Source organism: Oncorhynchus kisutch, linkage group LG3 (assembly GCF_002021735.2).
Source record: "Oncorhynchus kisutch isolate 150728-3 linkage group LG3, Okis_V2, whole genome shotgun sequence".
Classification (NCBI taxonomy): domain Eukaryota; kingdom Metazoa; phylum Chordata; class Actinopteri; order Salmoniformes; family Salmonidae; genus Oncorhynchus; species Oncorhynchus kisutch.
In genome coordinates, this window is record NC_034176.2 from 3,727,104 (window position 1) to 3,754,373 (window position 27,270).

Below are 27,270 nucleotides of genomic sequence, written 5' to 3' on the forward strand. Positions count from 1 at the left end.
TATAAATAATGTATGGCTGCCTAATGGGCCGATAGTTGTATTTAGTCTATAGCCATAACCGCTCATATAAAGGAGCAATATCATTATAATCGCTATGTCACACCTATCAATAAATGAAATCAAATTTTAAAAAATATCAATGAATGATTAAGAGGTCACATTGAAATAAACAGTTAATGTACATTAATAAACATGATAGATTATTTTAAGATTTTGATATTTCGTTGTTCTTTTTTTAATGAATTTATTTGCCACCTCAGTGTATCCTCGTCCAATTGATCCTCTGCTATTCATTTTTAAATTTGCACCACAGCAATTAAGCAAGTGTACTATTAATCTGCTATAAAGTGTACTTTTACCGAACTGCTGTGATCAGACAGAGAAAGTTGAGACTAATCACCTGATTTAGCATTGAAAGAAGTTTACGTGTAATGTAAAAATCCCCCCCCCCCTCTCCCTTTCCCCTCACCCCCTCCTCTACGGACCAGAAGACCGCCTACCACAGATAGACGACCCGAGACCCCTTATAGATTTAAAAAGAGACGCTGCATTCTCAGACTGACATTCATTCAGCACTCACTGACACCTTTTAAACAGATTTACTCTGTTCGCTTAGCTGCTAGTGTCAATTCCCGATACCTTGTTCACTTCACTTCGTCTCCAGCACCATGCTCAGGATGCTACAGAAACTCCGTCTCCAGCCAGGGATGAGTCTATTATTGATATGGCTCTGTCATTTCATGGAAGATCAAAAAGTACAAGGTATGTTATTTATTTTCCAAATCTTTCGATAAAATAGTTTTTATTTTATTTTTATTTTTTAACGTGTTTTTACCAGTGTAGCTGTCTGCGTCCTGGTGTAAATTGAAACGTTGGCAGAGTTCAAGAATTTTCAAAGGGACATTTCAACATTCTTTCCATTTGGTTTGAAGTTGGCTACTATTAGACAGAGCGTGTAGAAAACGACTGCCAACCAAACAGGTGCCAGAATGTTTAAAAGTGAAATGATTGTAATAGTTTTGTAACCCATACAATCGAGCCACATGGAATTATTTGTGTTGTTGTTGTTTGTTTGTTGATTAATTTCATGACAAAAATGTGTTGGTGTGGAAGGTCTCAATATAACATTCCGGGAAACGAACATTGTAGTCATTTATAAAAAGACTTTGAAAATGTAACAGTATAACTGAGTGTCATAGCAATGCGCCTTGTATAATAACATTTACCTCAAACTGAGATCGAGTTGGAGTGCAAGTCAGAGATTTAGTGGTTTGAAATTTGTGACCGCATATTATTGTGACGTATAAGAATGTAATGTATCTAAACATTTTGCTAAACGTTTACTTGTATATCTGCAAGGACAGGATTTATGATATGTTTGCCATATGGAGATTCTTTTATATATTTTTTTGCATTTGTTACATTGATAAGAATCAAATACAGTTGGTGCTGATAACGATACATATAGTTGACCTCATACAACAGAAACGGTCCCTTTTCTGCCATCGACATAAATATCAACAACGTAGCCTGCGAGTTAAGTGCATCCTTAAAAAAAGAAGTTCTAAATCACTTGTCACCTATTAGTGTCTTTATGTGTATTTTGGCCAAGTCTTGTTATGGTAGCTATTCATTATAAATAATGCTATGATCGACGTGTCTCACGGGTGCTGTGAGACCAGGGATGCTCGTAGATATTCGGAACAAAAGTGTATACAGCTACTGTATTCGTAAAGATCATGGTTTTTTTTACTGTTCGAGCGTTGATAAATCAAGCATCTCAAGAATACAGTTATGTTCTGGACGAGGCCAAGAGGAAGAAAGTCGATGACTGTTATAACTTGTGACATTATGTGATAGGCGATAGAACAAGATTGTTCAACTGTTTGCTCTGTGAACATGGAGAACTCAACACTATCTATACAAATCAATAAAACATCTCAGTTAAAGGTCAGTATTTTCTTCAATGCTGTATCCTACTGGCCAGCTGTCAGTGTTGAACATGTATTGGTGACTGAATAAGAAAGTGTTAAAACTGTTGCATGATATTGGAGGGAAAAAAACTGAGAGAGCGAGAGTGTGACTGACGTGTTGCGTCTGGATCAGGTTAGTCAGTAAGCGGCATGGCTTCAGACTTTAAAAAGACTGGGCTAATTTGTGTTTGTTTCCAGCTGGTAACTGCTGGTTACAGCAGGGGAAGAACGGGAGGTGTCAGGTGCTCTACGTACCGGGGATGAGCCGAGAGGAATGCTGTAGAAGCGGGAGGCTGGGAACGTCATGGACCGAGGAGGATGTACCCAACAGCACCTTGTTCCGGTGGATGATCTTTAACGGCGGAGCCCCCAACTGCATACCCTGCAAAGGTACAGGGATGTTTATATGATATGGCTCACATAATATGGCTAATAATTATATTTCACATCGTCGTTTTAGAGTGAAAGCATGTCCGATGAAATAATGTTTAACTTCGTTTAAATGTAAGTGAAACTAAATTAGACACATTTTCTCGTTAATAAACCTAATTGCATCTTAGCAATGGCTGTTCTCCATTTATTTAATATAATTGAAGAACATCGACATTTATTCCACTCCAGAAACGTGCGACAACGTGGACTGTGGACCCGGAAAGAGATGCAAGATTAACAGGAGAAGCAAGCCGCGCTGCGTCTGCGCGCCAGACTGCTCCAATGTCACTTGGAAAGGCCCTGTGTGCGGATCGGATGGAAAGACATACAAAGACGAGTGCGCGTTGCTCAAGTTCAAATGTAAAGTCCATCTGGACCTGGAAGTGCAGTACCAGGGCAAATGCAAGAGTAAGTAAACCAGCAGTCCGATGCGTAAAACAGAACACAGCCGTATTATTCATATAGAACAATCAATTGGATTAATTCTGGTGTTGGATAAAGGGCAAGCAAACACGGCGCATTCCAAAATTGGATCTGCACATAAGTACGTAAAACACGCTCCATTGCTGTGTATGAATTGTGTTTTACCTTTATTTTACTAGGCAGGTCAGTTAAGAACACATTTTTATTTTCAATGATGGCCCAGAACAACAGATTTACACCTTGTCAGCTCGGGGATTCGAACTTGCAACCTTTACTATTTGCTAGTCCAACGCTCTAACCACTATGCTACCCTAGTTGATTCAAAGCAGTTGTCTACTAGACATCTAAGTATAGATATGGTTAGTTTCTAACTCTGCAGATATTAAGCATTGCATTCATTTTACAACTTCTTGTTCTGACAGAGACCTGCCGTGACGTTTTATGCCCAGGAAGCTCCACGTGCGTCGTGGACCAGACAAATAACGCATATTGTGTGATGTGTAATCGGATCTGCCCTGAACAGAGGTCACCGGATCAGTTCCTGTGTGGCAACGACGGGATCATCTATGCCAGTGCATGCCATCTGAGGAGGGCGACATGTCTCCTGGGCAGATCCATAGGAGTAGCATATCAGGGGAAATGCATCAGTAAGTATTGTCTCCTGGGAACATCAGTCAGTATTGTCTCCTGGAAACATCAGTCAGTATTGTCTCCTGGGAACATCGGTCAGTATTGTCTCCTGGGAACATCAGTCAGTATTGTCTCCTGGGAACATCAGTCAGTATTGTCTCCTGGGAACATCGGTCAGTATTGTCTCCTGGGAACATCAGTCAGTATTGTCTCCTGGGAACATCGGTCAGTATTGTCTCCTGGGAACATCAGTCAGTATTGTCTCCTGGGAACATCAGTCAGTATTGTCTCCTTGGAACATCAGTCAGTATTGTCTCCTGGGAACATCGTTCAGTATTGTCTCCTGGGAACATCGGTCAGTATTGTCTCCTGGGAACATCGGTCAGTATTGTCTCCTGGGAACATCAGTCAGTATTGTCTCCTGGGAACATCAGTCAGTATTGTCTCCTGGGAACATCAGTCAGTATTGTCTCCTGGGAACATCGGTCAGTATTGTCTCCTGGGAACATCGGTCAGTATTGTCTTCTGAGAACATCAGTCAGTATTGTCTCCTGGGAACATCAGTCAGTATTGTCTCCTGGGAACATCAGTCAGTATTGTCTCCTGGGAACATCGGTCAGTATTGTCTCCTGGGACCATCGGTCAGTAGGCCTAAACATCAAATCAAAGTGTATTTGTAGTGTGCGCCGAATACAACAGGTGTAGACCTTACAGTGACAAGGGGTGGGCAATTCCAGTCCTCGAGGGTCTGATTGGTGTCACACTTTTGCCCCAGCTAACACATCTGACTCCAATCACCTAATCATGATTTTCAGTTTAGAATGCAATTTGATTAATCAGGTGTGTTTGCTAAGGAGTTTCCCACCCCTGCCCTAGACACTAACCCCTAGACACTAACCCCTGGACACTACCCTATAGACACTACCCCCTGGACACTACCCCCTGGACACTACCCCCTGGACACTACCCCCTGGACACTACCCCCTAGACACTACCACCTAGACACTACCTTATAGACAATTCCCTTCAGACACAATCCCCTAGACTCTGTACCCTAGATTCTACCCCCTAGACACTTAACCATATGGCTTAAACCTGTCCAAACCTCTAAACACTAACTTTACAGAGGCTGCCCAATCCTGTGTTTGAAGTGTTTCCCACAGAGATCTAGAGTTAGGGGGTTAGGGGTCTTTCTGTCAAATGTACTTTATACCATGTGTATAATTGGACAAATACAGTGATCTTAAACAATATTGTCTGAATGTAGGCTGTACCTCATAGGCTGCTTCTCTCTGCCAACATTCCAGTACTTTTTGTGTCCACTCTGACAACATTCCACTACTTTTTGTGTCCACTCTGACAACATTCCACTACTTTTTCTGTCCACTCTGCCAACATTCCACAACTTTTTGTGTCCACTCTGCCAACATTCCACTACTTTTTGTGTCCACTCTGCCAACATTCCACTACTTTTTGTGTCCACTCTGCCAACATTCCACTACTTTTTGTATCCACTCTGACAACATTCCACTACTTCATTTGTCCACTCTGTCAACATTCCACTACTTTTTGTGTCCACTCTGCCTTTTGTGTCCACTCTGCCAACATTCCAGTACTTTTTGTGTCCACTCTGACAACATTCCACTACTTTTTGTGTCCACTCTGACAACATTCCAGTTCTTTTTGTGTCCACTCTGCCAACATTCCACAACTTTTTGTGTCCACTCTGCCAACATTCCACTACTTTTTGTGTCCACTCTGCCAACATTCCACTACTTTTTGTGTCCACTCTGCCAACATTCCACTACTTTTTGTGTCCACTCTGCCAACATTCCACTACTTTTTGTGTCCACTCTGACAACATTCCACTACTTCATGTGTCCACTCTGTCAACATTCCACTACTTTTTGTGTCCACTCTGCCTTTTGTGTCCACTCTGCCAACATTCCACTACTTTTTGTGTCCACTCTGCCAACGTTCCACTACTTTTTGTGTCCACTCTGCCAACATTCCAGTACTTTTCGTGTCCACTCTGCCAACATTCCATTACTTTTTGTGTCCACTCTGCCATCATTCCATTAATTTATGTGTCCACTCTGCCAACATTCCACTACTTCAGGTGTCCACTCTGCCAACATTCCACTACTTCAGGTGTCCACTCTGCCAACATTCCAGTACTTTTTGTGTCCACTCTGCCAACATTCCACTACTTCAGGTGTCCACTCTGCCAACATTCCACTACTTCAGGTGTCCACTCTGCCAACATTCCAGTACTTTTTGTGTACACTCTGCCAACATTCCAGTACTTTTTGTGTCCACTCTGCCAACATTCCACTACTACATGTGTCCACTCTGCCAACATTCCACTACTTTTTCTGTCCACTCTGCCGACATTCCACTACTTTTTGTGTCCACTCTGCCAACATTCCACTACTTCAGGTGTCCACTCTGCCAACATTCCACTACTTCAGGTGTCCACTCTGCCAACATTCCAGTACTTTTTGTGTCCACTCTGCCAACATTCCACTACTTCAGGTGTCCACTCTGCCAACATTCCACTACTTCAGGTGTCCACTCTGCCAACATTCCAGTACTTTTTGTGTCCACTCTGCCAACATTCCAGTACTTTTTGTGTCCACTCTGCCAACATTCCACTACTTTTTGTGTCCACTCTGTCAACATTCCACTACTTTTTGTGTCCACTCTGTCAACCTTCCACTACTTTTTGTGTCCACTCTGCCAACATTCCACTACTTTTTGTGTCCACTCTGTCAACATTCCACTACTTTTTGTGTCCACTCTGTCAACATTCCACTACTTTTTGTGTCCACTCTGCCAACATTCCACTACTTTTTGTGTCCACTCTGCCAAAATTCCACTACTTTTTGTGTCCCCTCTGCCAAAATTCCACTACTTTTTGTGTCCACTCTGCCAACATTCCACTACTTCATGTGTCCACTCTGCCAACATTCCACTACTTTTTCTGTCCACTCTGCCAACATTCCACTACTTTTTCTGTCCACTCTGCCAACATTCCAGTACTTTTTCTGTCCACTCTGCCAACATTCCACTACTTTTTGTGTCCACTCTGCCAACATTCCACTACTTTTTCTGTCCACTCTGTCAACATTCCACTACTTTTTGTGTCCATTCTGCCAACGTTGCACTACTTTTTGTGTCCACTCTGCCAACATTCCACTACTTCATGTGTCCACTCTGCCAACTTCCAGTACTTTTTGTGTCTACTCTGCCAACATTCCACTACTTTTTGTGTCCACTCTGCCAACATTCCACTACTTTTTCTGTCCACTCTGTCAACATTCCACTACTTTTTCTTTCCACTCTGCAAACATTCCACTACTTCATGTGTCCACTCTGCCAACATTCCACTACTTTTTGTGTCCACTCTGCCAACATTCCACTACTTTTTCTGTCCACTTTGTCATCATTCCACTACTTCATGTGTCCACTCTGCCAACATTCCACTACTTCATGTGTCCACTCTGCCAACATTCCACTACTTTTTGTGTCCACTCTGCCAACGTTCCACTACTTCATGTGTCCACTCTGCCAACATTCCACTACTTCATGTGTCCACTCTGCCAACATTCCACTACTTCATGTGTCCACTCTGCCAACATTCCACTACTTTTTGTGTCCACTCTGCCAACATTCCACTACTTTTTGTGTCCACTCTGCCAACATTCCACTACTTTTTGTGTCCACTCTGCCAACATTCCACTACTTCATGTGTCCACTCTGCCAACATTCCACTACTTTTTGTGTCCACTCTGCCAACATTCCACTACTTTTTGTGTCCACTCTGCCAACATTCCACTACTTTTTCTGTCCACTCTGTCAACATTCCACTACTTTTTCTTTCCACTCTGCAAACATTCCACTACTTCATGTGTCCACTCTGCCAACATTCCACTACTTTTTCTGTCCACTTTGTCAACATTCCACTACTTCATGTGTCCACTCTGCCAACATTCCACTACTTCATGTGTCCACTCTGCCAACATTCCACTACTTTTTGTGTCCACTCTGCCAACATTCCACTACTTATTGTGTCCACTCTGCCAACATTCCACTACTTTTTGTGTCCACTCTGCCAACATTCCACTACTTTTTGTGTCCACTCTGCCAACATTCCATTACTTTTTGTGTCCACTCTGCCAACATTCCAGTACTTTTTCTGTCCACTCTGCCAACATTCCACTACTTTTTCTGTCCACTCTGCCAACATTCCACTACTTTTTCTGTCCACTCTGTCAACATTCCACTACTTTTTCTGTCCACTCTGCAAACATTCCACTGCTTCATGTGTCCACTCTGCCAACATTCCACTACTTTTTCTGCCCACTCTGCCAACATTCCACTACTTTTTGTGTCCACTCTACCAACATTCCACTACTTTTTGTGTCCACTCTGCCAACATTCCACTACTTTCTGTGTCCACTCTGCCAACATTCCACTACTTTTTCTGTCCACTTTGTCAACATTCCACTAGTTCATGTGTCCACTCTGCCAACATTCCATTACTTTTTGTGTCCACTCTGCCAACATTCCACTACTTCATGTGTCCACTCTGCCAACATTCCACTACTTTTTCTGTCCACTCTGCCAACATTCCACTACTTTTTCTGTAAACTCTGTCAACATTCCAGTACTTTTTCTGTCCACTCTGCCAACATTCCACTACTTTTTCTGTCCACTCTGTCAACATTCCACTACTTTTTCTTTCCACTCTTCAAACATTCCACTACTTTTTCTGTCCACTTTGTCAACATTCCACTACTTCATGTGTCCACTCTGCCAACATTCCACTACTTCATGTGTCCACTCTGCCAACATTCCACTACTTTTTGTGTCCACTCTGCCAACATTCCACTACTTTTTGTGTCCACTCTGCCAACATTCCACTACTTTTTGTGTCCACTCTGCCAACATTCCACTACTTTTCGTGTCCACTCTGCCAACATTCCACTACTTTTCGTGTCCACTCTGCCAACATTCCACTACTTTTTGTGTCCAGTCTGCCAACATTCCACTACTTTTTCTGTCCACTCTGTCAACATTCCACTACTTTTTCTTTCCACTCTGCAAACATTCCACTACTTCATGTGTCCACTCTGCCAACATTCCACTACTTTTTCTGTCCACTTTGTCAACATTCCACTACTTCATGTGTCCACTCTGCCAACATTCCACTACTTCATTTGTCCACTCTGCCAACATTCCACTACTTTTTGTGTCCACTCTGCCAACATTCCACTACTTATTGTGTCCACTCTGCCAACATTCCACTACTTTTTGTGTCCACTCTGCCAACATTCCACTACTTTTCGTGTCCACTATGCCAACATTCCACTATTTTTTGTGTCCACTCTGCCAACATTCCACTACTTTTTGTGTCCACTCTGCCAACATTCCACTACTTTTTGTGTCCACTCTGCCAACATTCCATTACTTTTTGTGTCCACTCTGCTAACATTCCAGTACTTTTTCTGTCCACTCTGCCAACATTCCACTACTTTTTGTGTCCACTCTGCCAACATTCCACTACTTTTTCTGTCCACTCTGTCAACATGCCACTACTTTTTCTGTCCACTCTGCAAACATTCCACTACTTCATGTGTCCACTCTGCCAACATTCCACTACTTATTGTGTCCACTCTGCCAACATTCCACTACTTTTTGTGTCCACTCTGCCAACATTCCACTACTTTTTGTGTCCACTCTGCCAACATTCCATTACTTTTTGTGTCCACTCTGCCAACATTCCAGTACTTTTTCTGTCCACTCTGCCAACATTCCACTACTTTTTCTGTCCACTCTGCCAACATTCCACTACTTTTTCTGTCCACTCTGTCAACATTCCACTACTTTTTCTGTCCACTCTGCAAACATTCCACTGCTTCATGTGTCCACTCTGCCAACATTCCACTACTTTTTGTGTCCACTCTGCCAACATTCCACTACTTTTTGTGTCCACTCTACCAACATTCCACTACTTTTTGTGTCCACTCTGCCAACATTCCACTACTTTCTGTGTCCACTCTGCCAACATTCCACTACTTTTTCTGTCCACTTTGTCAACATTCCACTAGTTCATGTGTCCACTCTGCCAACATTCCATTACTTTTTGTGTCCACTCTGCAAACATTCCACTACTTCATGTGTCCACTCTGCCAACATTCCACTACTTTTTCTGTCCACTCTGCCAACATTCCACTACTTTTTCTGTAAACTCTGTCAACATTCCAGTACTTTTTCTGTCCACTCTGCCAACATTCCACTACTTTTTCTGTCCACTCTGTCAACATTCCACTACTTTTTCTTTCCACTCTTCAAACATTCCACTACTTTTTCTGTCCACTTTGTCAACATTCCACTACTTCATGTGTCCACTCTGCCAACATTCCACTACTTCATGTGTCCACTCTGCCAACATTCCACTACTTTTTGTGTCCACTCTTCCAACATTCCACTACTTTTTGTGTCCACTCTGCCAACATTCCACTACTTTTTGTGTCCACTCTGCCAACATTCCACTACTTTTCGTGTCCACTCTGCCAACATTCCACTACTTTTCGTGTCCACTCTGCCAACATTCCACTACTTTTTGTGTCCAGTCTGCCAACATTCCACTACTTTTTCTGTCCACTCTGTCAACATTCCACTACTTTTTCTTTCCACTCTGCAAACATTCCACTACTTCATGTGTCCACTCTGCCAACATTCCACTACTTTTTCTGTCCACTTTGTCAACATTCCACTACTTCATGTGTCCACTCTGCCAACATTCCACTACTTCATGTGTCCACTCTGCCAACATTCCACTACTTCATTTGTCCACTCTGCCAACATTCCACTACTTTTTGTGTCCACTCTGCCAACATTCCACTACTTATTGTGTCCACTCTGCCAACATTCCACTACTTTTTGTGTCCACTCTGCCAACATTCCACTACTTTTCGTGTCCACTATGCCAACATTCCACTATTTTTTGTGTCCACTCTGCCAACATTCCACTACTTTTTGTGTCCACTCTGCCAACATTCCACTACTTTTTGTGTCCACTCTGCCAACATTCCATTACTTTTTGTGTCCACTCTGCCAACATTCCAGTACTTTTTCTGTCCACTCTGCCAACATTCCACTACTTTTTGTGTCCACTCTGCCAACATTCCAGTACTTTTTGTGTCCACTCTGCCAACATTCCACTACTTTTTGTGTCCACTCTGCCAACGTTCCACTACTTCATGTGTCCACTCTGCCAACATTCCACTACTTCATGTGTCCACTCTGCCAACATTCCACTACTTCATGTGTCCACTCTGCCAACATTCCACTACTTTTTGTGTCCACTCTGCCAACATTCCACTACTTTTTGTGTCCACTCTGCCAACATTCCACTACTTTTTGTGTCCACTCTGCCAACATTCCACTACTTCATGTGTCCACTCTGCCAACATTCCACTACTTTTTGTGTCCACTCTGCCAACATTCCACTACTTTTTGTGTCCACTCTGCCAACATTCCACTACTTTTTCTGTCCACTCTGTCAACATTCCACTACTTTTTCTTTCCACTCTGCAAACATTCCACTACTTCATGTGTCCACTCTGCCAACATTCCACTACTTTTTCTGTCCACTTTGTCAACATTCCACTACTTCATGTGTCCACTCTGCCAACATTCCACTACTTCATGTGTCCACTCTGCCAACATTCCACTACTTTTTGTGTCCACTCTGCCAACATTCCACTACTTATTGTGTCCACTCTGCCAACATTCCACTACTTTTTGTGTCCACTCTGCCAACATTCCACTACTTTTTGTGTCCACTCTGCCAACATTCCATTACTTTTTGTGTCCACTCTGCCAACATTCCAGTACTTTTTCTGTCCACTCTGCCAACATTCCACTACTTTTTCTGTCCACTCTGCCAACATTCCACTACTTTTTCTGTCCACTCTGTCAACATTCCACTACTTTTTCTGTCCACTCTGCAAACATTCCACTGCTTCATGTGTCCACTCTGCCAACATTCCACTACTTTTTCTGCCCACTCTGCCAACATTCCACTACTTTTTGTGTCCACTCTACCAACATTCCACTACTTTTTGTGTCCACTCTGCCAACATTCCACTACTTTCTGTGTCCACTCTGCCAACATTCCACTACTTTTTCTGTCCACTTTGTCAACATTCCACTAGTTCATGTGTCCACTCTGCCAACATTCCATTACTTTTTGTGTCCACTCTGCCAACATTCCACTACTTCATGTGTCCACTCTGCCAACATTCCACTACTTTTTCTGTCCACTCTGCCAACATTCCACTACTTTTTCTGTAAACTCTGTCAACATTCCAGTACTTTTTCTGTCCACTCTGCCAACATTCCACTACTTTTTCTGTCCACTCTGTCAACATTCCACTACTTTTTCTTTCCACTCTTCAAACATTCCACTACTTTTTCTGTCCACTTTGTCAACATTCCACTACTTCATGTGTCCACTCTGCCAACATTCCACTACTTCATGTGTCCACTCTGCCAACATTCCACTACTTTTTGTGTCCACTCTGCCAACATTCCACTACTTTTTGTGTCCACTCTGCCAACATTCCACTACTTTTTGTGTCCACTCTGCCAACATTCCACTACTTTTCGTGTCCACTCTGCCAACATTCCACTACTTTTCGTGTCCACTCTGCCAACATTCCACTACTTTTTGTGTCCAGTCTGCCAACATTCCACTACTTTTTCTGTCCACTCTGTCAACATTCCACTACTTTTTCTTTCCACTCTGCAAACATTCCACTACTTCATGTGTCCACTCTGCCAACATTCCACTACTTTTTCTGTCCACTTTGTCAACATTCCACTACTTCATGTGTCCACTCTGCCAACATTCCACTACTTCATTTGTCCACTCTGCCAACATTCCACTACTTTTTGTGTCCACTCTGCCAACATTCCACTACTTATTGTGTCCACTCTGCCAACATTCCACTACTTTTTGTGTCCACTCTGCCAACATTCCACTACTTTTCGTGTCCACTATGCCAACATTCCACTATTTTTTGTGTCCACTCTGCCAACATTCCACTACTTTTTGTGTCCACTCTGCCAACATTCCACTACTTTTTGTGTCCACTCTGCCAACATTCCATTACTTTTTGTGTCCACTCTGCTAACATTCCAGTACTTTTTCTGTCCACTCTGCCAACATTCCACTACTTTTTGTGTCCACTCTGCCAACATTCCACTACTTTTTCTGTCCACTCTGTCAACATGCCACTACTTTTTCTGTCCACTCTGCAAACATTCCACTACTTCATGTGTCCACTCTGCCAACATTCCACTACTTATTGTGTCCACTCTGCCAACATTCCACTACTTTTTGTGTCCACTCTGCCAACATTCCATTACTTTTTGTGTCCACTCTGCCAACATTCCAGTACTTTTTCTGTCCACTCTGCCAACATTCCACTACTTTTTCTGTCCACTCTGCCAACATTCCACTACTTTTTCTGTCCACTCTGTCAACATTCCACTACTTTTTCTGTCCACTCTGCAAACATTCCACTGCTTCATGTGTCCACTCTGCCAACATTCCACTACTTTTTGTGTCCACTCTGCCAACATTCCACTACTTTTTGTGTCCACTCTACCAACATTCCACTACTTTTTGTGTCCACTCTGCCAACATTCCACTACTTTCTGTGTCCACTCTGCCAACATTCCACTACTTTTTCTGTCCACTTTGTCAACATTCCACTAGTTCATGTGTCCACTCTGCCAACATTCCATTACTTTTTGTGTCCACTCTGCAAACATTCCACTACTTCATGTGTCCACTCTGCCAACATTCCACTACTTTTTCTGTCCACTCTGCCAACATTCCACTACTTTTTCTGTAAACTCTGTCAACATTCCAGTACTTTTTCTGTCCACTCTGCCAACATTCCACTACTTTTTCTGTCCACTCTGTCAACATTCCACTACTTTTTCTTTCCACTCTTCAAACATTCCACTACTTTTTCTGTCCACTTTGTCAACATTCCACTACTTCATGTGTCCACTCTGCCAACATTCCACTACTTCATGTGTCCACTCTGCCAACATTCCACTACTTTTTGTGTCCACTCTTCCAACATTCCACTACTTTTTGTGTCCACTCTGCCAACATTCCACTACTTTTTGTGTCCACTCTGCCAACATTCCACTACTTTTCGTGTCCACTCTGCCAACATTCCACTACTTTTCGTGTCCACTCTGCCAACATTCCACTACTTTTTGTGTCCAGTCTGCCAACATTCCACTACTTTTTCTGTCCACTCTGTCAACATTCCACTACTTTTTCTTTCCACTCTGCAAACATTCCACTACTTCATGTGTCCACTCTGCCAACATTCCACTACTTTTTCTGTCCACTTTGTCAACATTCCACTACTTCATGTGTCCACTCTGCCAACATTCCACTACTTCATGTGTCCACTCTGCCAACATTCCACTACTTCATTTGTCCACTCTGCCAACATTCCACTACTTTTTGTGTCCACTCTGCCAACATTCCACTACTTATTGTGTCCACTCTGCCAACATTCCACTACTTTTTGTGTCCACTCTGCCAACATTCCACTACTTTTCGTGTCCACTATGCCAACATTCCACTATTTTTTGTGTCCACTCTGCCAACATTCCACTACTTTTTGTGTCCACTCTGCCAACATTCCACTACTTTTTGTGTCCACTCTGCCAACATTCCATTACTTTTTGTGTCCACTCTGCCAACATTCCAGTACTTTTTCTGTCCACTCTGCCAACATTCCACTACTTTTTGTGTCCACTCTGCCAACATTCCACTACTTTTTCTGTCCACTCTGTCAACATGCCACTACTTTTTCTGTCCACTCTGCAAACATTCCACTACTTCATGTGTCCACTCTGCCAACATTCCACTACTTTTTGTGTCCACTCTGCCAACATTCCACTACTTTTTGTGTCCACTCTACCAACATTCCACTACTTTTTGTGTCCACTCTGCCAACATTCCACTACTTTTTGTGTCCACTCTGCCAACATTCCACTACTTTTTCTGTCCACTTTGTCAACATTCCACTAGTTCATGTGTCCACTCTGCCAACATTCCATTACTTTTTGTTTCCACTCTGCCAACATTCCACTACTTCATGTGTCCACTCTGCCAACATTCCACAACTTTTTCTGTCCACTCTGCCAACATTCCACTACTTTTTCTGTAAACTCTGTCAACATTCCAGTACTTTTTGTGTCCACTCTGCCAACATTCCACTACTTTTTCTGTCCACTTTGTCAACATTCCACTAGTTCATGTGTCCACTCTGCCAACATTCCATTACTTTTTGTGTCCACTCTGCCAACATTCCACTACTTCATGTGTCCACTCTGCCAACATTCCACTACTTTTTCTGTCCACTCTGTCAACATTCCACTACTTTTTCTTTCCACTCTGCAAACATTCCACTACTTTTTCTGTCCACTTTGTCAACATTCCACTACTTCATGTGTCCACTCTGCCAACATTCCACTACTTCATGTGTCCACTCTGCCAACATTCCACTACTTTTTGTGTCCACTCTGCCAACATTCCACTACTTTTTGTGTCCACTCTGCCAACATTTCACTACTTTTTGTGTTCACTCTGCCAACATTCCACTACTTTTCGTGTCCACTCTGCCAACATTCCACTACTTTTCGTGTCCACTCTGCCAACATTCCACTACTTTTTGTGTCCACTCTGCCAACATTCCACTACTTTTTGTGTCCACTCTGCCAACATTCCACTACTTTTTCTGTCCACTCTGCCAACATTCCACTACTTTTTCTGTCCACTCTGCCAACATTCCAGTACTTTTTGTGTCCACTCTGCCAACATTCCACTACTTTTTGTGTCCACTCTGCCAACATTCCACTACTTTTTCTGTCCACTCTGTCAACATTCCACTACTTTTTCTTTCCACTCTGCAAACATTCCACTACTTTTTCTGTCCACTTTGTCAACATTCCACTACTTCATGTGTCCACTCTGCCAACATTCCACTACTTCATGTGTCCACTCTGCCAACATTCCACTACTTTTTGTGTCCACTCTGCCAACATTCCACTACTTTTTGTGTCCACTCTGCCAACATTCCACTACTTTTCGTGTCCACTCTACCAACATTCCACTACTTTTCGTGTCCACTCTGCCAACATTCCACTACTTTTTGTGTCCACTCTGCCAACATTCCACTACTTTTTGTGTCCACTCTGCCAACATTCCACTACTTTTTGTGTCCACTCTGCCAACATTCCACTACTTTTTGTGTCCACTCTGCCAACATTCCACTACTTTTTGTGTCCACTCTGCCAACATTCCACTACTTTTTGTGTCCACTCTGCCAACATTCCACTACTTTTTCTGTCCACTCTGCCAACATTCCACTACTTTTTCTGTCCACTCTGCCAACATTCCAGTACTTTTTCTGTCCACTCTGCCAACATTCCAGTACTTTTTGTGTCCACTCTGCCAACATTCCACTACTTTTTCTGTCCACTCTGCCAACATTCCACTACTTTTTCTGTCCACTTTGTCAACATTCCACTAGTTCATGTGTCCACTCTGCCAACATTCCACTACTTTTTGTTTCCACTCTGCCAACATTCCACTACTTTTTGTGTCCACTCTGCCAACATTCCACTACTTTTTCTGTCCACTCTGCCAACATTCCACTACTTTTTCTGTCCACTCTGCCAACATTCCACTACTTTTTCTGTCCACTCTGCCAACATTCCACTACTTTTTCTGTCCACTCTGCCAACATTCCACAACTTTTTGTGTCCACTCTGCCAACATTCCACTACTTTTTCTGTCCACTCTGTCAACATTCCACTACTTCATGTGTCCACTCTGCCAACATTCCACTACTTTTTCTGTCCACTCTGCCAACATTCCAGTACTTTTTGTGTCCACTCTGCCAACATTCCAGTCTTTTTTGTTCCACTATGCCAACATTCCAGTACTTTTTCTGTCCACTCTGCCAACATTCCACTACTTTTTGTGTCCACTCTGCCAACATTCCACTACTTTTTCTGTCCACTTTGTCAACATTCCACTACTTCATGTGTCCACTCTGCCAACATTCCACTACTTTTTGTGTCCACTCTGCCAACATTCCACTACTTTTTGTGTCCACTCTGCCAACATTCCACGACTTTTTGTGTCCACTCTGCCAACATTCCACTACTTTTTGTGTCCACTCTGCCAACATTCCACTACTTTTTGTGTCCACTCTGCCAACATTCCATTACTTCATGTGTCCACTCTGCCAACATTCCACTACTTTTTCTGTCCACTCTGTCAACATTCCACTACTTTTTCTTTCCACTCTGCAAACATTCCACTACTTTTTCTGTCCACTTTGTCAACATTCCACTACTTCATGTGTCCACTCTGCCAACATTCCACTACTTCATGTGTCCACTCTGCCAACATTCCACTACTTTTTGTGTCCACTCTGCCAACATTCCACTACTTTTTGTGTCCACTCTGCCAACATTTCACTACTTTTTGTGTTCACTCTGCCAACATTCCACTACTTTTCGTGTCCACTCTGCCAACATTCCACTACTTTTCGTGTCCACTCTGCCAACATTCCACTACTTTTTGTGTCCACTCTGCCAACATTCCACTACTTTTTGTGTCCACTCTGCCAACATTCCACTACTTTTCTGTCCACTCTGCCAACATTCCACTACTTTTTCTGTCCACTCTGCCAACATTCCAGTACTTTTTGTGTCCACTCTGCCAACATTCCACTACTTTTTGTGTCCACTCTGCCAACATTCCACTACTTTTTCTGTCCACTCTGTCAACATTCCACTACTTTTTCTTTCCACTCTGCAAACATTCCACTACTTTTTCTGTCCACTTTGTCAACATTCCACTACTTCATGTGTCCACTCTGCCAACATTCCACTACTTTTTGTGTCCACTCTGCCAACATTCCACTACTTTTTGTGTCCACTCTGCCAACATTCCACTACTTTTCGTGTCCACTCTACCAACATTCCACTACTTTTCGTGTCCACTCTGCCAACATTCCACTACTTTTTGTGTCCACTCTGCCAACATTCCACTACTTTTTGTGTCCACTCTGCCAACATTCCACTACTTTTTGTGTCCACTCTGCCAACATTCCACTACTTTTTGTGTCCACTCTGCCAACATTCCACTACTTTTTGTGTCCACTCTGCCAACATTCCACTACTTTTTGTGTCCACTCTGCCAACATTCCACTACTTTTTCTGTCCACTCTGCCAACATTCCACTACTTTTTCTGTCCACTCTGCCAACATTCCAGTACTTTTTCTGTCCACTCTGCCAACATTCCAGTACTTTTTGTGTCCACTCTGCCAACATTCCACTACTTTTTCTGTCCACTCTGCCAACATTCCACTACTTTTTCTGTCCACTTTGTCAACATTCCACTAGTTCATGTGTCCACTCTGCCAACATTCCACTACTTTTTGTTTCCACTCTGCCAACATTCCACTACTTTTTGTGTCCACTCTGCCAACATTCCACTACTTTTTCTGTCCACTCTGCCAACATTCCACTACTTTTTCTGTCCACTCTGCCAACATTCCACTACTTTTTCTGTCCACTCTGCCAACATTCCACTACTTTTTCTGTCCACTCTGCCAACATTCCACAACTTTTTGTGTCCACTCTGCCAACATTCCACTACTTTTTCTGTCCACTCTGTCAACATTCCACTACTTCATGTGTCCACTCTGCCAACATTCCACTACTTTTTCTGTCCACTCTGCCAACATTCCAGTACTTTTTGTGTCCACTCTGCCAACATTCCAGTCTTTTTTGTTCCACTATGCCAACATTCCAGTACTTTTTCTGTCCACTCTGCCAACATTCCACTACTTTTTGTGTCCACTCTGCCAACATTCCACTACTTTTTCTGTCCACTTTGTCAACATTCCACTACTTCATGTGTCCACTCTGCCAACATTCCACTACTTTTTGTGTCCACTCTGCCAACATTCCACTACTTTTTGTGTCCACTCTGCCAACATTCCACGACTTTTTGTGTCCACTCTGCCAACATTCCACTACTTTTTGTGTCCACTCTGCCAACATTCCACTACTTTTTGTGTCCACTCTGCCAACATTCCATTACTTCATGTGTCCACTCTGCCAACATTCCACTACTTTTTGTGTCCACTCTGCCAACATTCCACTACTTTTTGTTTCCACTCTGCCAACATTCCACTACTTTTTGTGTCCACTCTGCCAACATTCCACTACTTTTCGTGTCCACTCTGCCAACATTCCACTACTTTTTGTGTCCACTCTGCCAACATTCCATTACTTCATGTGTCCACTCTGCCAACATTCCACTACTTTTTGTGTCCACTCTGCCAACATTCCACTACTTTTTGTTTCCACTCTGCCAACATTCCACTACTTTTTGTGTCCACTCTGCCAACATTCCACTACTTCTTGTGTCCACTCTGTCAACATTCCACTACTTTTTGTGTCCACTATGCCAACATTCCACTACTTTTTCTGTCCACTCTGCCAACATTCCATTATTTCACGTGTCCACTCTGCCAACATTCCATTACTTTTTCTGTCTACTCGGCCAATATTCCACATAAATTGAGGTTCTCAGAGCAGAGATTCTCCATTTGCTTTGGAGGTTCATTTCAGTATACAAGGCTGGTACTACTTTGTAGTTGCTGCTGTTTAGAAGTTGGCAACATCACCCACACCACAGCCGGGGTGTTTTCCTGGGATGCGTTTCACTCCCTACTACATGGATACTTGAAACATAGGACATGACTCATTAACCACTACAGTTTCATGGTGATATGCCAAGCAGCACCAACGAGGCGTCAGTCTGATAAGTTCTGTCTTTCTTCTCCTCTCCTCTCTCTGGCTCCAGAGGCCAAGTCGTGCGAGGACATCCAATGCAGTGTGGGGAAGAAGTGTCTGTGGGATGCCAGGATGAGCCGAGGCCGCTGCTCCCTCTGTGAGGAGGCGTGTCCAGAGAGCCGGATGGACGAGGCGGTGTGCGCCAGCGACAACACCACCTACCCCTCAGAGTGTGTTATGAAGCAGACTGCCTGCTCTCTGGGAACACTCCTGGAGGTTAAGCATTCAGGATCTTGCAACTGTAAGTAATCACCACCGAGCGAGACAATTCCATGTTCTTTCCCAACAACAATCTCACCCTGACACCAATCCCTCCCTCACACCAAACCCTCCCCCTACCTCTGACACCAATCCCTCCATGGCACCAATCCCCCCCTGACACCAATCCCCTCCTGACATCATTCCTAGCTGACACCAATCCCTACCCCCACTCTGACCCCAATCCCGCCCTGACACCAATCCCTCCCCCCTATCTGACACCAATCCCCCTGACACCAATCCCTTCCTGACACCAATCCCTCCCCCCATCTCTGACACCAATCCCTCTGTGGCACCAATCCCCTCCTGACATCAATCCTAGCTGACACCAATCCCGCCCTGACACCAATCCCGCCCTGACACCAATCCCTCCCCCCATATCTGACACCAATCCCTCCCTGACACCAATCCCGCCCTGACACCAATCCCTCCCCCCATCTCTGACACCAATCCCTCCCTGACACCAATCCCCCCCTGACACCAATCTCTCCCTGACACCAATCCTTCCCCCCCATGACACCAATCCCTCTCTGACATCAATCCCACCCTGACATCAATCCCACCCTGACACCAATCCCCCCCATGACACCAATCCTCGCTGACATGAAGTCTTTTCTGACACCAATCCTTGCTGACACCAATCCCTCTGACACCAAGTCACCCCTGACTCCTGACACTTCTTGAGCCCCCTCCCCTCTAACCCCCCACCTCCCTGCCCACCCACCCGGCACAGCTCACCTTACACATCTGAAAGGACTTGAGATGAGAGAACCTGCATGATTTTGTCTGTGTTGCTGGCTTCTTTAACTTTCAGCATTTTTTTCAGCCCAAAAAAGTAATAATAAACAAAAAAGTGAATAAACAAAATATATCAATAGGTAAAGATAGTTCAAAAGAAAACTATTTCTTGCAAATTGTTGAGATTATATGCTAACGTCATTACACTAACAAGCATTGATGGAGACTAACATTTGCAATTAAAACAATCATTGTATTTGAAGTCTAGATGAGTTAGTGGTCATAGACATCCCATAGTGATCTGCTATACTCAAGCAGGTTACCTTAGAGTAACTGTCCAGTGAAAATCTCACTTTTAAAAGTTAAAATTCTGTTAACTCATACCAAAATAATGTTGTTAACTCATCCTACACGCTTATTTTCCCAAAGCATACATTTGAGATGAAACACTTTTTTTTTAAATGCCACCTAAAACTTGTCTCAAACTGACCGTTTTAAAATGGCTCTCCATTTCCTCACAGAGTGTGATGTCATACTACTGAGGAAGATGAGCTGGCCAATCAGCTGTCTACTCGCATAAAAAAAAATGTATGACCAGTATACGCCCACAACATTCTGTTGTTGGGGTACGTCCCGTAACATTCTGTTGTTGGGGTACGTCCCGTAACATTCTGTTGTTGGGGTACGTCCCGTAACATTCTGTTGTTGGGGTACGTCCCGTAACATTCTGTTGTTGGGGTACGTCCCGTAACATTCTGTTGTTGGGGTACGTCCCGTAACATTCTGTTGTTGGGGTACGTCCCGTAACATTCTGTTGTTGGGGTACGTCCCGTAACATTCTGTTGTTGGGGTACGTCCCGCAACATTCTGTTGTTGGGGTACGTCCCGCAACATTCTGTTGTTGGGGTACGTCCCGTAACATTCTGTTGCTGGGGTACGTCCCGTAACATTCTGTTGTTGGGGTACGTCCCGTAACATTCTGTTGTTGGGGTACGTCCCGTAACATTCTGTTGTTGGGGTACGTCCCGTAACATTCTGTTGTTGGGGTACGTCCCGTAACATTCTGTTGTTGGGGTACGTCCCGCAACATTCTGTTGTTGGGGTACGTCCCGTAACATTCTGTTGCTGGGGTACGTCCCGTAACATTCTGTTGCTGGGGTACGTCCCGTAACATTCTATTGTTGGGGTACGTCCCGTAACATTCTGTTGTTGGGGTACGTCCCGCAACATTCTGTTGTTGGGGTACGTCCCGTAACATTCTGTTGTTGGGGTACGTCCCGTAACATTCTGTTGTTGGGGTACGTCCCGCAACATTCCTACACAGAACAAGCTACTTTTTGGGGGGAAGTAAAATGACTGAATGAAATCTTTAAACACTGGACAGTTACTTTTTAATTTTGATGCAGTTTTTTTCTCTCAATATTATAGTTTTTATTTAAAACAAAAAAATTCTAGACAGCCAAATAGAGGTCACATCTTTACATCTTGTAAATCCCATGGTCACTTTGCTAATTATATATTAATCATGCATTTACATTTTTCTTTTGGCTATTTGGCTGTAATCAATCAGTAATTAAAAATGCACTGTATTGGCACACACCACTCGGCTATAACATGTAATATAGAGTCAGAATGACAACACACACCACTCGGCTATAACATGTAATATAGAGTCAGAATGACAACACACACCACTCGGCTATAACATGTAATATAGAGTCAGAATGACAACACACACCACTCGGCTATAACATGTAATATAGAGTCAGAATGACAACACACACCACTCGGCTATAACATGTAATATAGAGTCAGAATGACAACATACACCACTCGGCTATAACATGTAATATAGAGTCAGAATGACAACACACACCACTCGGCTATAACATGTAATATAGAGTCAGAATGACAACATACACCACTCGGCTATAACATGTAATATAGAGTCAGAATGACAACATACACCACTCGGCTATAACATGTAATATAGAGTCAGAATGAAAACACACCACTCAGCTATAACATGTAATATAGAGTCAGAATGACAACATACACCACTCGGCTATAACATGTAATATAGAGTCAGAATGACAACACACACCACTCGGCTATAACATGTAATATAGAGTCAGAATGACAACATACACCACTCGGCTATAACATGTAATATAGAGTCAGAATGAAAACACACCACTCGGCTATAACATGTAATATAGAGTCAGAATGACAACACACATAGATCTGCTATAACATGTAATATAGAGTCAGAATGAAAACACACCACTCGGCTATAACATGTAATATAGAGTCAGAATGACAACATACACCACTCGGCTATAACATGTAATATAGAGTCAGAATGAAAACACACACCACTCGGCTATAACATGTAATATAGAGTCAGAATGACAACATACACCACTCGGCTATAACATGTAATATAGAGTCAGAATGACAACATACACCACTCGGCTATAACATGTAATATAGAGTCAGAATGAAAACACACCACTCGGCTATAACATGTAATATAGAGTCAGAATGACAACACACATAGATCTGCTATAACATGTAATATAGAGTCAGAATGACAACACACATAGATCTGCTATAACATGTAATATAGAGTCAGAATGACAACACACACCACTCGGCTATAACATGTAATATAGAGTCAGAATGACAACATACACCACTCGGCTATAACATGTAATATAGAGTCAGAATGAAAACACACCACTCGGCTATAACATGTAATATAGAGTCAGAATGACAACACACATAGATCTGCTATAACATGTAATATAGAGTCAGAATGACAACACACATAGATCTGCTATAACATGTAATATAGAGTCAGAATGACAACACACACCACTCGGCTATAACATGTAATATAGAGTCAGAATGAAAACACACACCACTCTGCTATAACATGTAATATAGAGTCAGAATGACAACAGTTACATAGTCGATATGACTAAAAGGATATGAGTTACATGCCAAGTCACTATATGTCAAAGATGATTGAATTGAATTTTCATCATGATGAATAAGTCTGGATATCCTCCACTACACTATGATATGGTCTGACTGGCCTGCTAAATGTAAAAGGAACTGAAAGTATGTGTGGAGTACAACTCCCAAAAAAGGACCAATGTCATGATCACCTCATGGGGCAGAGGAAAGTGGCACTTTACAATTTGCAGATAATAAACAGAGGATGCCAGGTTTGCGGTCAAATCCATTAAAATTCCAGTCAATTAAAGAAAATTAACTAAATTAAAATTCCAAATGTTGTTTTATTGAAAAGCCTTGAAGTGAATTGGAATTGGAATGTCAGTGTGCTTCCTGAATTGAAAGGAATGGAAATGAGAATGAATAATCACGACTCATACTTCGCCTCAGTCTCTCTCTGTCTGCCAGTAGTCAATTAACATGTATACCATCTATATGCATTGACTTCTCTGTGTGCTAATTGTAGTGAATGTGTTGTTGCCTATCAAACACGAACATCCATTTGGATTGGATGATGAGGGACTGTCTGTCGCTTGTGTTGCTTTTTTATTCCCCCCCCCCCCTGCTTGGTAGAGGTCGTAGGTCAAACTGCTGCGACACATAGAGACTCTCCGCCCAATGGCAGCAACTGTACTGTGTCTGAGACAAACGGAGAAACATAAAGGAAAATGAGAACGAAAACCAGCAAAAACCCTACAACATAAACAAAAAACACTTCTGTGTGTCTGACTGTCTGCTTTCAGGATTCTGCTGCCAAAAAAAAGACCTGATCCATTCAACCCCTCAGATCGCCCTGCCCTGCCCCCAACCCCCCCCCCCCCCCATTCCCACCCTGCGTCACCCGCTGCTCTGCTGTCATAGCCCTGGCGTCCTAGATTATGTAAACAGTGTTTAATCATTATGGGATGGGATGACTCAGTGCCATGTCCCCTCTCTGCCCTGAAACATAACAGCACCACGAGGCTATACTGGGGCTTCGTGGAGGGATATGGGGCTTTTGAGAACATTCAGATAAATACTCTTCTGCTACATTGCTGTTGTGGTCCTTATTTATACAACAGCTACCATATATTCTCCCATCTAGCCATTACAGAAGCCCCGGAGGAAGAGGAGGAGGAGGAGGAGGAGGAGGAGCAGGAAGATCAGGACTACACGATTTATATCCACCTGTCCTCCTTATTGGATGGATAGGCTGTCTATCATATCCACCTGTCTTCCTTATTGGATGGATAGGCTGTCTATCATATCCCCCTGTCCTCCTTATTGGATGGATAGGCTGTCTATCATATCCACCTGTCCTCCTTATTGGATGGATAGGCTGTCTATCATATCCACCTGTCCTCCTTATTGGATGGATAGGCTGTCTATCATATCCACCTGTCCTCCTTATTGGATAGATAGGCTGTCTATCATATCCACCTGTCCTCCTTATTGGATAGATAGGCTGTCTATCATATCCACCTGTCCTCCTTATTGGATGGATAGGCTGTCTATCATATCCACCTGTCCTCCTCATTGGTGGATAGTCTATCTTCCTCCCCTCCTTATTGGTTGGATAGACTGTCTATCTATCTGCCTGCCTGGTCTGCACTAGAAGGACAGTCCAAGGGCCTGGAACCATGTTCATACTGTACAGTCCACATGTTTGTGCTTATATATTTTTTAAAGAGACAAAAGTTAGAAAAACATTTAGTTCAGTTCTAGATGTTTTATTTATACATTTGGTTTGTGTTTTTATAATTTATACAGTTAAACACTGTACTTACTATCTACTATTTCTACACACCATTTTTTTTTAATTTTTTTTTTTTATCATGGTTCTTTTTAGTTTTCATTATGTTTTTATATTATGAAGAAATATATTTGTCCAAAGAGAAGCAGAGTGTTATTTATTAAGTATCCATCTTCTTTCTGTAAATGGCATCGTTTTTCCCTGAGCTTTATGTTCTCACTTTCACGTGAACGTTTATTATCACAGATGTTTTATCATTCACACATTAACTCCATGTTTAATCTTCCTATGTGTTTATTTATCTATCTTATCTGTCAATCGTTTATATCCAGAAATGTTTCTGCTTTCTTGTTTACACCTCGTTGTAACTGGCCAAAGGGAATTCTTGTCTGTTCTGCAGTGGAACGGTGCTTTTGTATGGTGCAACGTGGTTATAGCTGGTAAGCCCCTGGTCCCAGATCTTTCGCCTTACTCCATTATTGTCAAGCTATTGTTTGGCATGACAAGTACATGAGTTGGCAAAAGAGCAGAAACCACCTGGCAATCAGGATATGGTGATATTAGTGAGGCTACTCCTCTACAAATTCTTTCCCAATGGAGTGTTTTACCCAGACGTCACTCACTAGTAGTATTTTATATATTTTACATGTTAGAAAATATATGTTTTTTTTTTGGGACAACACTTGATTTTGTCCGAAAATGTGCCGTGAACAAATGTTGTGTGCTGCCAATGTTTTGTTCCATATTGCTCTTGCAGAGATCACCTGACTAGGATGCTACAGAGACTTATGTAGCATATCAAACATATCACTTTGCTTTCTTTTTCCACTGTCAATGCTGTTGTTGTTGTTTTCAGAATGCATTTTTTATGTTCAAACATCACAAGAGAAATACAATTAGACGTATATAGTTTTGTATTTTTTTTTAATGTAAATGTCATATGTACATACAAAGGGTGATGGTATTTGTACAGATATGAAAGAGTGAAACAATAAAATATAACGTTCCCATATGTTTGTATTTACTGATTACTGGAGTCTATATCAAGGGGTTTTGTGATGACAATCATTAGATATTTTACAACCAATGATACCAAAACAACTATGTCTTTTTCCAAATCGTTCCTCATATTAGATATTTACACAACCGTTCAAAAGTGTAGGGTCACTACGAAATGTCCTTGTTTTTGAAAGAAAAGTTGGAAAAAATTGTCCATTAAAATAAAATAATTGCTCAGAAATACAGTGTAGACATTGTTAATGTTGTAAATGACTATTGTAGCTGGAAACAGCAGATTTTTTATGGAGTATCAACATAGGTGTACAGAGGCCCATTATCAGCAACCATCACTCCTGTGTTCCAATGGCACGTTGTGTTAGCTAATGCAGGTTTAGCATTTAAAAAGGCTAAATGATCATTAGAAAACCCTTTTGAAATTATGTTAGCACAGCTGAAAACTGTTGTTCTGATTAAAGAATTAATAAAACTATCCTTCTTTAGACTAGTTGAGTATCTGGAGCATCAGCATTCGGTTGAACGGTTGATTACAGGCTCAAAATGGCCAGAAACAAAAGACATTTCTTCTGAAACTCATCAGTCTATTCTTGTTCTGTGAAATGACGGCTATTCCATGTGAGAAATTGACAAGTAACTGAAGATCTCGTACAACACTGTGTACTACTCCCTTCACAGAACAGCGCAAATTGCCTCTAACCAGAATAGAAAGAGGAGTGGGAGGCCCCGGTGCACAACTGAGCAAGAGGACAAGTACATTAGAGTGTCTAGTTTGAGAAACAGACGCCTCACAAGTCCTCAACTGGCAGCTCCATTAAATAGTACATGCTAAGCACCAGTCTCAACATCAACAGTGAAGAGGCGACTCCGGGATGCTGGCCTTCTAGGCAGAGTTCCTCTGTCCAGTGTCTGTGTTCTTTTGCCCATCGTAATCTTTTCTTTTCTTTGGCCAGTCTGATATATGTTTTTTTCTGTGCAACTCTGCCTAGAAGGCCAGCATCCCGGAGTCGCCTCTTCACTGTTGACGTTGAGATGTTTTGTGGGTCCTATTTAATGAAGTT

At 42.5% G+C, this 27,270-nt stretch overlaps 1 protein-coding gene across 2 annotated transcripts; it reads left to right on the plus strand.

Moving 5' to 3' along the window:
• Positions 1–507: 507 nt before the first annotated feature.
• Positions 508–26,205, plus strand: LOC109880215 (follistatin-A). Of its 2 annotated transcripts, none has more exons than XM_031816602.1 (6): positions 508–762; positions 2,172–2,363; positions 2,595–2,813; positions 3,251–3,475; positions 19,457–19,687; positions 24,548–26,205. In XM_031816602.1, exons 1-6 carry the CDS (start codon positions 669–671, stop codon positions 24,652–24,654), a joined length of 1,068 nt encoding a protein of 355 aa, XP_031672462.1. In that variant the 5' UTR covers positions 508–668; the 3' UTR covers positions 24,655–26,205. The 2 variants fall into 2 exon arrangements, with proteins under 2 accessions (XP_031672462.1, XP_031672463.1); XM_031816603.1 differs by having other exon boundaries at positions 552–762; positions 24,207–26,205.
• Positions 26,206–27,270: the final 1,065 nt, after the last annotated feature.

Bases quoted from the DNA above. Each gene is read 5' to 3' on its own strand.
- LOC109880215 (XM_031816602.1), top strand. From the start codon at position 669: ATGCTCAGGATGCTACAGAAACTCCGTCTCCAGCCAGGGATGAGTCTA. The intron at 2,814-3,250 runs GTAAGTAAACCA...TTGTTCTGACAG, and splicing joins GTACCAGGGCAAATGCAAGA to AGACCTGCCGTGACGTTTTA. The intron at 19,688-24,547 runs GTAAGTAATCAC...TCTCCCATCTAG, and splicing joins GCATTCAGGATCTTGCAACT to CCATTACAGAAGCCCCGGAG.